The sequence below is a fragment of the Populus nigra genome, chromosome 15 (assembly GCF_951802175.1).
Source record: "Populus nigra chromosome 15, ddPopNigr1.1, whole genome shotgun sequence".
In the NCBI taxonomy this organism is placed as follows: Eukaryota; Viridiplantae; Streptophyta; class Magnoliopsida; order Malpighiales; family Salicaceae; genus Populus; species Populus nigra.
Window position 1 is genome coordinate 11,394,538 of NC_084866.1, and position 14,479 is coordinate 11,409,016.

Sequence of the window (14,479 nt, forward strand, 5' to 3'; positions counted from 1 at the left end):
AAATCTAACAACTTGACACTTAGTCCAGGTTGAGTTTGACATTAACCCATCAAAGAATTTCATTTAATTGAGTCTATCGAGTTAAAATTTAACTGAGTTAACTATGAGTTAGATATTAAAAAAAACAGTGTAATTTTAATTTTTAATTGAAATTTTCTTTAGAAAAAGGAAAGCGGGTTGACTTTGTGGTCAACTTGATGACCCGATAATCCAAACCTTTCAACCGCGTACAGTTGTTTTCTAACTAGTTCAACAAGGGACAAAGTTTTTCAACCGCAAAGAATTGAACAAGGAGTGATTTTAATCGAATAATTTATTATTGTAATATTACATACATAATACTTTAGGACCAAAATAATTTTTGGTGAGCATGTATGGGTAGCCATTAATTTTATTTGCCTTTTACTCTTTGATCCTTATACTTTTAATTTAATATTTTGTACCATAATTTCAAGCCATATTCCATGCAATTAGGCTAGAAAATGATGTAAATTACATAAAAAAATAACTAAAAAACACAATTAAAATAAACTTTTGAATAAAAAAAATTGCGTCAGAATACTGGCCATTATATGTCTGTGTTTTTCACTTTTCCCTGTGGTTTCTATCATTGAATTTTTCTAGTCCTTAATAAAATTTTAAAAATTGGTTATCAATTTGAGCTTAGAATAATATAATTTTAAGAAATTAACGTGTTAAATATTCATTAAATATTCAATCATATTGTGTTCAAGTCATGATCAAGTTAAAAATTGAGATTATCAATTTGAGCTTAGAATAATATAATTTTTAATATGTTTTTTTTTGTATTAAGATAATTATGATATTTTACTTGCGGGAAATCAATATGATTCCTCTAAACATCTACTTTTTGAGATTTTTTGTTTTTAACTCAGGTGAGTGAATAATTTTTTATTTATTAGAGAATTAGTATAAATACTTGAATTATTAATATAAAATTGATTATACTTCTTAATAATTTTTATATTGTTATTTATTCATTGTTTATGATTACTTATTGAAAACTAGTTCTTTGTTATGAATTATTATGTATTTTTGAATTAATAGCTTCTTATTTATTTATTTATTTGATGTCATGAAAAGCGATAACATGCATGCCTGCTAGAGGGCATATCTATATGCGGTACCTTAACCAATTTATCCTTCCCGGGACTTGCATGCGTGGGACCAACATCGCATATTGTCCTTCACCCTTCTCATCTCGAAACCTTCAGATTTTTGTTTCATAAAAAATGTTAGTCTGGATTCAAAATCTGATCTCTTCAGGCCTCATGGGGTCGCAAGCACACTTTTACATGCTTTCCTGCACACAATATCCATAACTTGGTTACCGCGCTCTATAGTGCGATTGCTTTCTCTATGGTACTGGAGTTTGGTGCCTTGTAATTACTTGACATAAATGCATAAGCGGAAATCAACTTTTGCAGGTTGAGCAACACTCCAAAGTCAGGAGGTGGCTAACTTTGTTCAAGTCCCAGAACGAGCATAATCTCATGTACAAAATGCTGGAGCAGTAAATATCATTATCCCTTATTCAAACTCGGCACCGATCGGACTTTTCAATTTCTTACTTTCGTTTGGAGCTTAAAGTACTGGCTTACATAATGATTTTGGGGAAAGTGATGCAAATATACATAATTTTCTTGTAATACTGCTTTAACACAATACACTATGGGCTGCTACCTTTATTTTTGTGTTGTTCCTTCAATTCTGTCTCTGTTAAGTTCGGAGGGATACGTATAGATATAAAATACAGAGTAAGAATATCTTATCTATATGCGGATCATAAATACAGGAATCAGGTCCTGAAAGATAACATGTAAGAAACAAGCAAAAACTCCCACATGCATACCTGCTACAGGGCATATCAAAGAGAGAAGCTATGCATATATATATATATATATATATATATATATATATATATATAGAGAGAGAGAGAGAGAGAGTAACAGGGTGATGAGGTAGTCTATGTATTCATGTCTCTTGTCTTATAAGGTGCTTCTTTTTCCTGTGTTGGAAAAAGAAGTGGACTTTAAGGAGATAGAAAAGACACTGACAATTCTTGGCCATGTGTGGTCACATCACAAAGGTTGTGATGATTATATGGATTAAAAGCTGACCAGTGAGATATCCTAATTCCTAACCTACTTCTACTTTCTATTGTATTAATTATGATTTTTCTACTTTGTTTTTTGAAAAATTCCATCGGCATTGACCTTGGAACGCCTCTCATAATATACAATTTCACTTTTCTGATTTTTTTAGGTGTTGTTATCACAATATTTTACCCTCTCTATTCAGTGGGAGAGCATTTTCTTTTCTTTAATTTGGACTAGGCAGTAGGTCACTAACAATTGGATCCTTTGGTGGCCTTTTGTTTTATTGACATATTTAAAAAATATATTGAAAAAACTAACACAATTGATTTTTGTTTGTTTTTTTTAGCAAAATAGCGTGACATGATCAATAGAACGTCATATTCATAATTTAAAAGATTTTAATTAACTAAACCCAATAAAAACAAAAAAATCATTAAAAATGACCTGAATAGACTATACTTATTATCCAAAAATATAAATGACTTACTCATTTTTTGCTGCAAGTATGATATGCTTAGATCGTAGTTATTGACTTTTTTTGCATTATTAGATTCTTTTTATGTAGATTTTTTTCATAATACTGATGATGATATCATAATCGAAGCTTCGATATATCTTTATGATTATTTTTTTTATTTTTATTTTATCTTCTAAGCATTTTAATTATTTTTTTGATGTTACTATTGGGAATAATAAAAAATTATAAATGTTGTATTTTCCAACACAACATGTATACAAAATGTGTTATTTCGGCATTTTTTTTATAATTGTAATGCATTGCTAATATTTTTAATTTATTAAGGTAATTTTTCTTTTTAAAAAATCTCCTTTGATACCCATGAGATTCTATACAGTTTGATTGACTTGTAGGAGTACGAAATATAAAGTTTCCTGCCACTGAATTGTCTATCACACTGGAATTGCTCGCTTCAAATGTGAAGGAACGAGATGAACCGTGAGAAACCCTAGCTAGCTCTATTCTCTTATCAATGAAACTAGCTTCAAAACTTGACACACACACGCAATGGATAAATATACGTATATGAAAGACAAAGAGATGCTGGGAAAAGAAAGGACAAACCCAAGTTTTGTTTTATAGCAACCAGCTTTTGCTTGCAAAGCTGTTTTATGTTTTTTATTCAGCCCGTAAACCATCAAAAGATATCGTTTTGCAGTCTATCTAACATTGGACGTTGTGTATGTTATCATTGGTCATTTCTGGGCTCGTGTCTAAGAAAGCTTACATTACTGTGACAGTCCATATATATATATATATATAGAGAACCAGTCATCCCATGCTTTCTTGACACAGGGGCTCTCAACGTTTTTCATGCACCATAAATCTATAAAATGGAACAAATATGTGAAGACTCGTTGTGTGAATTTATGGAGGCTCATGGTGCATATTTAGAGTCTGTCTTTTTTTTTTCCTAAGCTGCTGCTGCTGTTTTTTAGTTGAAATGCACATGCTTTTTAACCCAAAACGTAAAAGTAGAAGCTTTGAAAAACGGAGCTTTAAGCAGCTTGTCATCTTTAAATACATGCATCATGAGAAAAAACAAACCCTAAAAAAAAAGCAAGAAAAATCCAAATAGATAGTAATCACACCATTATTGAATTGATTGATGCTCATACTTCATCATCACCATTTTTTTCTTGTTAACGCACCCCTTGAACTTATTTTGAACAAGATGTACTTTAAATTTCCACCAAACTGCTTCCAGGTTGATTTGAACATGCATATGATGAGGTGAACTGAAAATCTAAGTACTCAGTGTGTGTGTATACTGTGTTTGGAAATTTAGTGCGTTTGAGGTTTTTAAAAATCATCAAATTAATCAGTGGCCTATGCTACTATAATTTAATTGAGATTCGAAATCTCTCCTGTATATTTGTAATTAATGTTCGACGGTAGATTTGAAATGCCAACAACTTTTTTAAGGTTTCAAAATTAACACAAGTATGTCAAAAGGTTATGATCATTTACTATATATAAGGTGAGTGCCTTGCCATTGCTTATTGTTAATTGGCAAAAATAGCATTATGTACATTTCAAGTAAACGTTCAAGGACCGCATTGCTACTGTACTAAGTATTGACAGGGCACGAGGATGGACGCAAAATAATGATCAAGTCAAAGAAGTGTTGTGCAAGAGAGGGATCGATTATCTGAACTAAAAAAGACATCGCAAAGACTGCATGTTACCCCTTTCTCCTGTATTGATTGCGCACCCATACTGTTGGTGATGCTTCTCTTTTCTATTTCTCAACAAGTTGAAAATCCGAGCCCCCATGCTTCTCATTCCTTTCGAATTTACGTGACTTAGAGGGTAAAAGATGTGAGACAGATGAGAGATAGAGAAACAAAGACTGATCATGCATTTTGTGATATAATGGTTGTTGAGTCACATTACTGACTTATCTCAGTAGCCTACTTCCCAGACAGACCACTATCTTCTCTCAAATCAGTCAAGCCCTCCCCTCTGTTGTTGATGATCCTAGACTTCTCAGACAGAGAGAGAGAGATCCTTTTACGCTTTTTCAGGTCCTCTCAGTTGATATTTTCTTTAACCCTTGCAGGGACTTGACGTGTTATGGGAATGTCAGCACTTTTTGTATCACATTTATTTGCATCTCCTTTTTTTCACTATATAAACCATATCCACTTCTTCATCGAATATAACCTCCATAGAAAACCAATTGATATCAATATTTATGTATATCACGAAGTTCCCCTGTGCCCTTTGCTTGTCATTTCTAATTTCTCACGCCTTGTGCCTTTCTTGGTGAAGGATCGAGCTCTTCGTGATGGACTCAAACAAATATCCAGCCTTAGCTGCAGAGATTTGTAAAGTATCATACCCAAACTATGGTTTTTATAATAAGTGGAAAACGAAGCAGAAGTTTAGCTTTTGATGGTGCTATCTTACCTGAGCTTTTTTTATTTTATTTTTTAATAAATTTTTTTTTCTTGACCTTGCAAGACTTTGTATATCTTGTGTAATTATTCTTAGCTATTTTTCTTTGCTTTATATTTAGATTTTTAATTTTATTTTAATTAATTAGTTTGTATTTTTATATATTTTCTATTCCTCCTGAGCTTTATAGAATTATGTTAATTTTTTTTATTCAGTATTTTATTATTTATGTAACATGTAATATGTATAAATTCTTTCAATAAAGTTATCTTTTTCCTTTTGTTTCTGTATTTTTTTTGATTTTGTAGAGATATTGCTTGCACACATCATTATTTCTGATGGTATTTTTTTCTCAGAATCCAACTTCTGATGGATCATGCACCAGTATCGAAAAAAGAAATGAAGTAAAAGGGTTTGCAGATCAGGATCATCTCCACAATTTAGTGATCTCTTAAATTTAGGAAGCGGGTGTGCGTGGAAATTTGATTTATTCCATATTGACTTGTTAGCAGATGGTTTTCAATTAATCATAAGGAACTGCAGAAATTGTGCGCTAATTAATCTGTTTTTGTAGATTTCGCACTCCGTATCAGGAGAGATGCGTCTGCATAACTTAAACAGATGCTTCCTATTTTTCTTGTATTTATTTGACCGTCACCTATTGTAATGACAAGACTGTATCCGCATAATCTTTAAGGAAAGAGATGATGTCATTCATTTAGGTTAGTCAGAATCGTTTCTTGGTTTATTTTTTCTGATACAAAATTCAGGGTTTCTGAGTTGGAGTTAATTATAGGTATTTGCTCAAACCTTAACTGCCTAAGCAACCAGCTAATAGCCTGATCAAATAAGATTCTGATTCCATGTTTACAAGCTAGGAATGCTGGGATAGTAGCGTCTAAGCGAAAAGTATTACATGGGCAGTGCTTTAATTTTCCAAAGAAGAGGCCAATGGCTTGGTTTCTTCAGCAGCAGCTATGTTAAACTAGGGCAATGATCTTACGTGCACATAGCAGGAGCATCATCACACCAATACATCTGGTTATATATAGTTACATCAGCAATTATATGTCTGTTATAAATTCGTGTGTGATCTATGAGCTCTCAAGGAAGATCCAGGAAATATTTAGGAAACTAATCCGACCAAGGAAACCAGGAGAGTTTATTGATGGATTCATGGATTGTTTAAAGATCTAATTTTCTTGTAAACCATGTAATGACATTTTAGTAGAGAACATACTATAATAAATTAAAAGAATTGTTTGTCTTTCCCTTTTTTTGAAGGAGCTAGGAAAGACCTATGGTCTTTTTTCCATGTGCGAATCTTTGTGCCTCGGTGGATCGAGCTGTTTTTTGGTAGCTGTTATTTGCACGGAGCTGTATGTATATATATCTCTTTTTACCGCCTTTGATCATGAGGTGTGGCTTGCAAATTTTGTTGATGGAATTTGTTTGAGATTGTGAGAGTAGTTTTTTTATTATTTAAAAATAAATTAAAATAATTATACATTAAAACTGTTTGAAAAACAAACAATAATTAATTTTTTAAAAAAATATTTTTAAAATAAAAAACAAACGAAAACTAAATAAAAAACATTGCCTAGGATTCACCTTTAGAAATTCTTCTAGTTAGCTAGTAGTTAGATGTTTTAAATGCCTAGGATTCGCCTTGATATTCTTCTAGATCTAGCTAGTAAGTAGCTAGATGTTTTAAAAGCGTTTAATGAGATGTGCCTGCTGCGTGTGGTCCTTCATGTGATGATGCCTCAGATGCCAAATGTTCTTTTGTTTTTTTACCAGTTCTAAATTTAGGGCTCGATTGTTTTTTCTGTTAGATAATGTTTTAATAATTTTTTTTTGTTTTTAAATTTGTTTATACATTAATATTTTTAAAATTTTTAAAATATTTTTTTAATAATATAACAATATGTTAGAAGTAAAAAAAACTTCAAAAAATATACAGATAGAAAAGGCCCATCGATTTTACCCCATCTTTTGGCAGAAAACAATGATCAAGATAAAACAATTAATAACAAAAATCTAGATGAGCAGGAAGTCAATGTTCATTGAAATTCAGATTGAAGAATAACCCGCAACGCTTTGAAAGTTACTCGCATGGTGTTCCAAGGTTTTTGTCCACCCTCCCATCTTCCAGGTAACAAGCAAAACAAAAATATAACCGTCCGTTGATGAAAGACGGACAAGAGCAATGATATTAATTTGATTCATTTGTACGTATTGCCGATGCTATTTCATATATACAAACCCAATAATCACTGCCAACCAGAACTTGTGATCTTTAATTGTGGACAAGAAGGCACAAAAAATTCATCACGGTTGAAAGAGGCGAACAGAGCTCTCAAAACGTTAGCACCCAGTTCCTGTAGTTACATACTGGTTGAGTGCTGATAACCAAGACCTCCTGCGCTCTGTGTTAGAAGTCGATTGTCTAATTCTTGATCTCGAACACCTGACTAGGCATTCACGCAGGTTCCGATCAATAGTACAAGGAACCAAAGATGGACTTGTATCTGAAGTTCCCATGCATCGGCTGGCATTGAAATTCATTGACGGAAACTTCCGGCAACTTAAAGAGCGGAACGAAGATGAAAGCGGGGAAATTCTGGTGCATTGGAAATCAGGCTTGCAGAGTAGGGTTTTCATTGAAGTGAAATCTTGTTCTTCACCCGAACATGTGCAAAATGATAGAGATAAACTTGTTCTGGCAATAGCTTTAACCAATGGCTTTGTTCCAGGAAGCTTGACAAATGAAACTATGCCATGCCGGCAGAGAGGACAGGCAACTGACCCTGTTGGGCCTTGAGCAACAGTTGAGGTACAGATTGCAGAACAAAGATACAATGCACATCGTGTGCAAAATTCATGTCTACAGCCTGCACATCATATTGTTTTATGTGGTGAAGGCATTATTTATAAATGACGAGAAAATTCAGTAGAAGCACACAAGGAGAAGATGGTGAGAATATATATATATATAGTTTGGCATCAGTTACACAAATTTCAGCTATTATTTGGTGACACGAAACACAAAAACACCATGAACTCGTCAAATACCCTCGTAACTAATTGGAAATATCCCAAACATCAAGGTTTTTGTAGAATTAAAAGAAAATTACAAATCAATGGATATAAGCAATGGTACACATGAAATATGTATAGATGTACTCAGGTAAAAGCCACTTGATCAACCATGTTATACATGAAATAATATGCAGTAAAATCATTCAAGGTTTGAAAGAAAACGAGTATGCTCTAAGAGCGTCATACCTAGACTTTTCTGTTACCTGGAAAATTACATTGCTATAGATGCTTTACTGGATGAATTGTTCATGCTGAGTTTTAATAGCCTCGAATATAATTCTCATTTTCCAATAGATTTAAAGGGACTGTCACAGTTGTTCTCTAATTATATACCTTGTACCTGAAGAAATATAATCCTAACTACCACCAACAATGCATATGAAGGTGACAGACCACCACAATCTCTATCTGCCACTACTGCTATATAATATCACCCTCATCCATCACTCTTTACAAAGCCTAAGAAATGAGTATCCAGCTCATACCACCACTTGGATGGATCCAGAAACATAACCCTGTAGAAGAGGTGTCGTTCCCAAATGTTGAAATGAAAAATTTTTATTTTCCAAAAACATGGGAATTCAAAGTTTTGGTGCAAAAAATGATCATTCAGAGTTCCGGATTCATCTATATATGCATGGGCCAAAAGGCTACATTTATGTGTATGAAACACATGAAACACACACTGATGTTAAGAGAGAACGTTTTAAGATTCCACTTTCCATCTTTTGGCAACAAAACTGCAAAAATTAGAGAGCAAATAAAATTTAATCGAAAAACAAGGTTCTGGAAATGGACTCTGGCGATACTGCTACCCTTCAACATTTGCTTTAAAATGATAGCTCTTAGGTCTCAAGCCCACAACATTTTACTCCACAAGCCAAAAAAAATCTATCATTTGCACTATACAATAGCTTCCAGAAAGGTAGTACATGATAAAATAACTTTCCTCATTTTTTCCAATAGTTTTACTTTCACCATTTCCGCTTGACAATATTAGTTCCTTTCCAGACAAAAACATTTAAGGAGGGAAAACATGATAGAAAATTGGAAACTACTAACAATTGATAGTAACATACCTTCTGCAGCAACTGTGCACTTCCTTTCCAAACAAACCACACATGCATCCTCACATGTAGGGAGGGAATCATTGTTCCTCCATCCACATTCTCTGCAAATGGTCCCAACAAAAGATAACATTCCTTGATTATATAGTTAACTATTGTACTTGGAAACAAAACATTAATTTCTGTGATTGTAAATGAGACTCTAAGACCTAAAATGACCATGAAGAAAACTTCATGCAATGTATGTGATTTCTATTACATGGAACTCAATCTCAAAAGTTCTGCAAATGACACTCTAAAAAAACTTCAAGCAATGTGATTTCATTCACATGGAACTCAATCTGAACTAGAAACGTTTCACCGCATACTTAATAAAAAGCCTTTTCCATGAGCATGTAAGCGGTTAACATCATGTGCAATAGTTTTATTCCTCAGTGCTTCTAGGGGTCTGCATTTTTTGCAAATGCCACCCTGATGGCAGCTACTAATTTGGAACTTAATTGAAAGTCACATTATCAGCCAGGCAAGATGTTAACACACAAAAAGATACTAAAGGCAAGAAAAAGCTTCTCAGGAAGCAAAGACCTTGTAGTTTACACAAAAGTGTAAAATTCAGGGGTCATTGTGATTTTATGTAGCAAGTCACATGATATGGCATATGCCAATGCATTACAGTAGAGTAGCCAATAAAATATGACAAGCTGTATTTACCTGGCAATTTTGACAATGCTCATAAAGGGAATAGATAGATATGAAGAAGGACAGATTTGAGACCGGTTCCCTGGCTGTGAGCAAAGAATCTCCTCAAGTTCATTTCTGTGCCACGAACAAGCAACCATCGATGGAGTCCACCTTGAATCAAACAAAAGAGAACAAGAGGTGTTTTAACACAACGATGTGGTTTATCTCAATAGAATTTATACAGTAAATCATACAATAAAGGGGCAATTGGACATCCAACAGCTTTGGACATTTGTCGGTCACAACATTTTAAAGTACAGATCCATCATTGCAATGATATAATTCCAAATGGAATGATTAGAATGCCCAGATTTTACTGATCTTGAAAACTAATTATGTTGTGTTTGATATGTATTATAATGTTAACACGTAGACTTGATGTTAAGTAGAAAAGAGTTTGAGATTCTCATATTATTGCTAGTAAAAATCATAATCATTGCCTAAGATCAAATATAATGCAAAAAAGGCACATAGGTGTATAAGGTGAAATGAAGCAAGCAAGTTTTCTTCTGAAGAGTGGCCATCCTCACTTGATAGACATTGGCAAAACCACAGCTACATTCTAGAGAAAATTCAAGGGGAAAATAGCTTCACTGACAGGTATCTAAAATCATAGTGAAACTTCTATGATATTTCCCTTCTTTATCAGTCAAAGATGTTAGTGATTTAAAGGTAACGACCTTCACAGCTGATCTCTCTCAATATAAAGCAGTCATAAATACAATGAACAAAGAGAGGGTAAAGCAGGTATATTATGAAGTCCGAAATTCATTTTGTCAGCACCCAATGCCACAGTGACATCAGTTTTAACTCTTCCATGGTCACTTTAGTCATCCATGTGATTTTTCAGTTTCATGGGCAACTCTTATCCTAAATGATTTCAATGCCAACTTGTTAAGAATGTTTTATTTGTCAGAATGCACAATGTTTGCCAACCCAAAATCATTGTGACATCCTCAACAAATTAAGATTTCTACTGCCCACCCTCCTATCCAGGCACAAACAGTGTAAGCATGCAGACCAAAATAACAACTGGTAAAGGAAAACATTTTAATTGTGTGTATGTGCCATACCTGGTTTAAAAGCAGATATAATATCATTGCAGAAAGATTCAAGTAGATGCCACTTGCAAATCACTACATTATTATATACATTGAACATATGAGAGTACTAAATCCAAAAATATGCTACAGGAGATTCATACCCATTTGCATTCTCAGCCGTCAAATTAGCACCCCTGGCAATCAAAATCTGAAGCACAACACATGATCATGACAAAGATTCAGCATATATATAACTCATTTTCAGTTTCATAGTTTTCTTCTTTGTTAGGAAACATACTTGACAACATTGTGAATTTCCACCACATGCAGCATAGTGAAGAGCCGTGCTTCCAGCACCTGCAAAGCAGCAACCAGGGGCAGACATTTAAATATTTGGCATTGCAAGCTAAACAATTTAGCCCAGATTAATTGTGCCCCGTAACCCATAGGTACTAACCTCGTGCCTATAGATAAGGTATTGATAGCTGAATAATGTCATTAAAGATAGGATTTTGCTTATGCAACTGAAATCTTGGAATTCCACAGATTGATTTGACATTTTGATAACCGTGTCCTTTGCTATTTTGATTTGGATGACACAGAATCCAATTCCTCTGTATACTGTATTTACTGAGTTGCAACAGTGGTTTGAAAACAAATTAATCAAATGGCCTCCATTTTAAAAGTGTCTTAGTCTCTTACTACGTGAGAAACTGAGCATGAGAAATTAATGAGCATTGATGGCATAAAACAATTGCTCTTGTACCCATGGTAGAGAATTGTGTCACAGTTTAAGTAATATACAAAAATAAGAACTGCAAAAAATGGCATTACTGTTCCTCCTGGAAGTCAGCCTAACAGTGCAAGATCAGCTATCATCACTTAAAGTAAACTGGGATCACCTATTAGATCGATAGTAGTTCCATCTTCCACGGTGACCTCATAAACGGAAGCTCCCAAGTCCAAGAGTAACTGCACGCTTTCAACATGCCCATTTAGGGCTGCCATATGCAAAGCAGTTATGCCTCCATCAGCAGGTCTATTGATTACCTCGCGAAGAGCACTGGTGCAAGCACAATGGCACACCTCAGCAAACAAAATCATAATAAAGGATGATAGAAGTGCAAAGAAAACTAAGAGTTGAAAGTACCTTCCATCAAACTCAGAGATGGATTCATTGTCCTTAGATCCCTTACTTAAAATCTCCCAACAATCAGCTATGCTAGGTATATAGTCTGCAAGGAGGAGGCGTATGCATCGAGAATGACCATTCAAAGCAGCCAAGTGAAGTGCAGTACCCCCATTAAGATAATCTGCTCTGTGAATCTAAAATCCAATACTCCACAAATGTCACATTCATAGTTCCTAAATCTTCTAAGCTATTCATGGTTAATGAAGTATGGTCTAATTGACTTGAAAGTAAACTACATACATTGGCTTTAAAAAGCATCAAAGTCAGCACAACCTCCCAGTGACCATGTTGACAAGCTTGCATCAAAGCAGTCTGTTCACACAAATTAAAAAGAACTAGAAATTGTATTATTTCATAGAGATGCTAACCTGTCTTGAAGTTTCTCAAAATACCTAAAAGCTATATGAACGGTTGCTTCAAGTAAATAAAAGCTAAAATACCATACAAATAAAGCCTAAAAATTCCATTTGAGGTATGATGAAATTACCTGACCACGATAATTCCTCAGATTGATATCAATTCCAGACTCAAGCAAGAGAGAAACTATCTAAAAACATGTAAAATCACCATCACCACAACAGAGATGACTCAATAATTGCTCAACGTAAAAGATTAACCACAAAATACCTCATGGTGACCCTGAGCTGCAGAGTAATGGAGTGGAGAATTTCGAACACCAAATGTTGAGTACCTTGCAAGCCTTGGATTGTATTCCAATAAAGCCTTAGCTTCTTGAATATCCCCATCTCTTGCAGCCGAAACCAAACGTTCTCCAGAGGCAGAACAACCAAGTGAATTGCCTATGATGCTCAGAAATTTCATGATTTCTGGGAAGAAGCAAGATTGTTTTTTCTAGCTCCAAAGCAACTCCCTTGATCTTCCACAAAAAACAAAAAAAGTAAATGAGGGCTTTTGTATCCTCAGCCCCCAAACTATTCACAAGCTTGTTTATACATGACAGAACATAAGGAAAATGGAAAGCGTTCCTCGTACCTATCCAACTAATAACAATCCAAAATTCGAAAAATAAACCAAATAATTGGTTGCAACAGTCATAATCTCATTGACCTTTTCATAATACCTATGGTGAATTTTGAGAGAGACAAGGAAAAGGTTAGAAAAAGACTGCAGTTGGCATCCAAATTCCAAATGAAAGAATTAAAGCAGGGTCTCTTCGACTACTGACTTGAGAAAAAAAAACAATAAGAGAAGCTGAATGTGACTCTTTATAGCTTAGTTAAAGATCTCGTGAATTTCGAGAAACCAATCCAATAATTCAATGACGAATTCACTAATCAATTGTCAACACCATCGTATTTACTTCTTCACCAAAAAGAACACAACAACTTTCAAGCTATCCAATTCTCCTTCAAATTTCAAAATCTCATATATTCTCCCTCAAATACACAAATTTCCAATGCCCCGATTCCATAAACTTCTTAAAGATTGAGAATTTCAAAAACACATCTCCTATTATGCCTCAAAGAATCAAACTTCACAACAGAACGTCCAAAACAAGGGAAAAAAAATAAAACAGAACTCCCCAATATTAACTTCTTCTTCCAAATTTCACTCAAAGAATCTCAACGTAAGAAACCCGGATCAGGCATCTCTCCTAATGAGGAGATAAAGAAATACAGGAGGAAAGAAAGCTTGATCAAAAGTAGAGAAGAAATGGCCAAATATTTAGGCAAAAAGGAGCTTAAAATAGGCAAAATTGAGAATCGCAAGAGATAAGAAATTGAAATGGGGAAAGACAGCGACCTTTAACTACAACTTTTAGCCAAAAAAAATAAAAATAAAAGAAAGAAAGAGAAAACATGAATGAAAGGCGTGTCTCCCATCATTGGATGGATTCTTGGCCAGTCAACTTCGTTTTTTTTTTTTTCTTTCTTTCTTTCTTTCGTTGCTTGCTTAGCGCTGGAGGGAAATTATAGAAATAAATTAAAAAAAAAGGAAGCTCTTAGTTTTATTTGTTATTTTCTTGCTACGATTACAAATCTCACAAATTAAATATAAACATGGGTAGTGTTTTCAATTCTTGCAATCATGTTTTGACTCAATTTATCATTTCTTTTTCATGGCGAGTAAGGTATGGAAAATAATAGAAATGGTGAACATTAATAAGAAAGATTAACAAAAAAAAAACATATGGATGGATAGAGTAATGAGACTCGCAATTAAATCCAGTTTTAAGATCTCAATTCAAGGCCATACTTTTTTATTTTATTTTATCACATAGTGTTGTTTGATATTGCCCAGAATTTCTTAGTAAGTCTTGCATTCAGCATGAAATA

General features: G+C 33.9%; 1 protein-coding gene across 2 annotated transcripts; it reads right to left on the reverse strand.

Annotated features, from left to right (window-relative positions):
- Window positions 1–7,207: 7,207 nt before the first annotated feature.
- Window positions 7,208–14,082, reverse strand: LOC133674424 (probable E3 ubiquitin-protein ligase XBOS32). 2 transcript variants are annotated; one of them, XM_062095516.1, is made up of 11 exons: window positions 13,176–14,082; window positions 12,810–13,059; window positions 12,670–12,729; window positions 12,423–12,494; window positions 12,141–12,316; window positions 11,893–12,053; window positions 11,289–11,347; window positions 11,152–11,198; window positions 9,918–10,058; window positions 9,219–9,310; window positions 7,208–7,931 (listed from the first exon to the last, which is right to left on the reverse strand). In XM_062095516.1, exons 2-11 carry the CDS (start codon window positions 13,002–13,004, stop codon window positions 7,405–7,407), a joined length of 1,530 nt encoding a protein of 509 aa, XP_061951500.1. In that variant the 5' UTR covers window positions 13,005–13,059; window positions 13,176–14,082; the 3' UTR covers window positions 7,208–7,404. The 2 variants fall into 2 exon arrangements, with proteins under 2 accessions (XP_061951500.1, XP_061951501.1); XM_062095517.1 differs by lacking the exon at window positions 13,176–14,082 and having other exon boundaries at window positions 12,670–12,725; window positions 12,810–12,948.
- Between the last annotated feature and the right edge of the window lie 397 nt (window positions 14,083–14,479).

Bases quoted from the DNA above. Each gene is read 5' to 3' on its own strand.
- LOC133674424 (XM_062095516.1), bottom strand. From the start codon at position 13,004: ATGAAATTTCTGAGCATCATAGGCAATTCACTTGGTTGTTCTGCCTCT. The intron at 12,054-12,140 runs GTACTTTCAACT...TGCTTGCACCAG, and splicing joins ATCTCTGAGTTTGATGGAAG to TGCTCTTCGCGAGGTAATCA. The intron at 9,311-9,917 runs GTAAATACAGCT...GACCATTTGCAG, and splicing joins AGCATTGTCAAAATTGCCAG to AGAATGTGGATGGAGGAACA.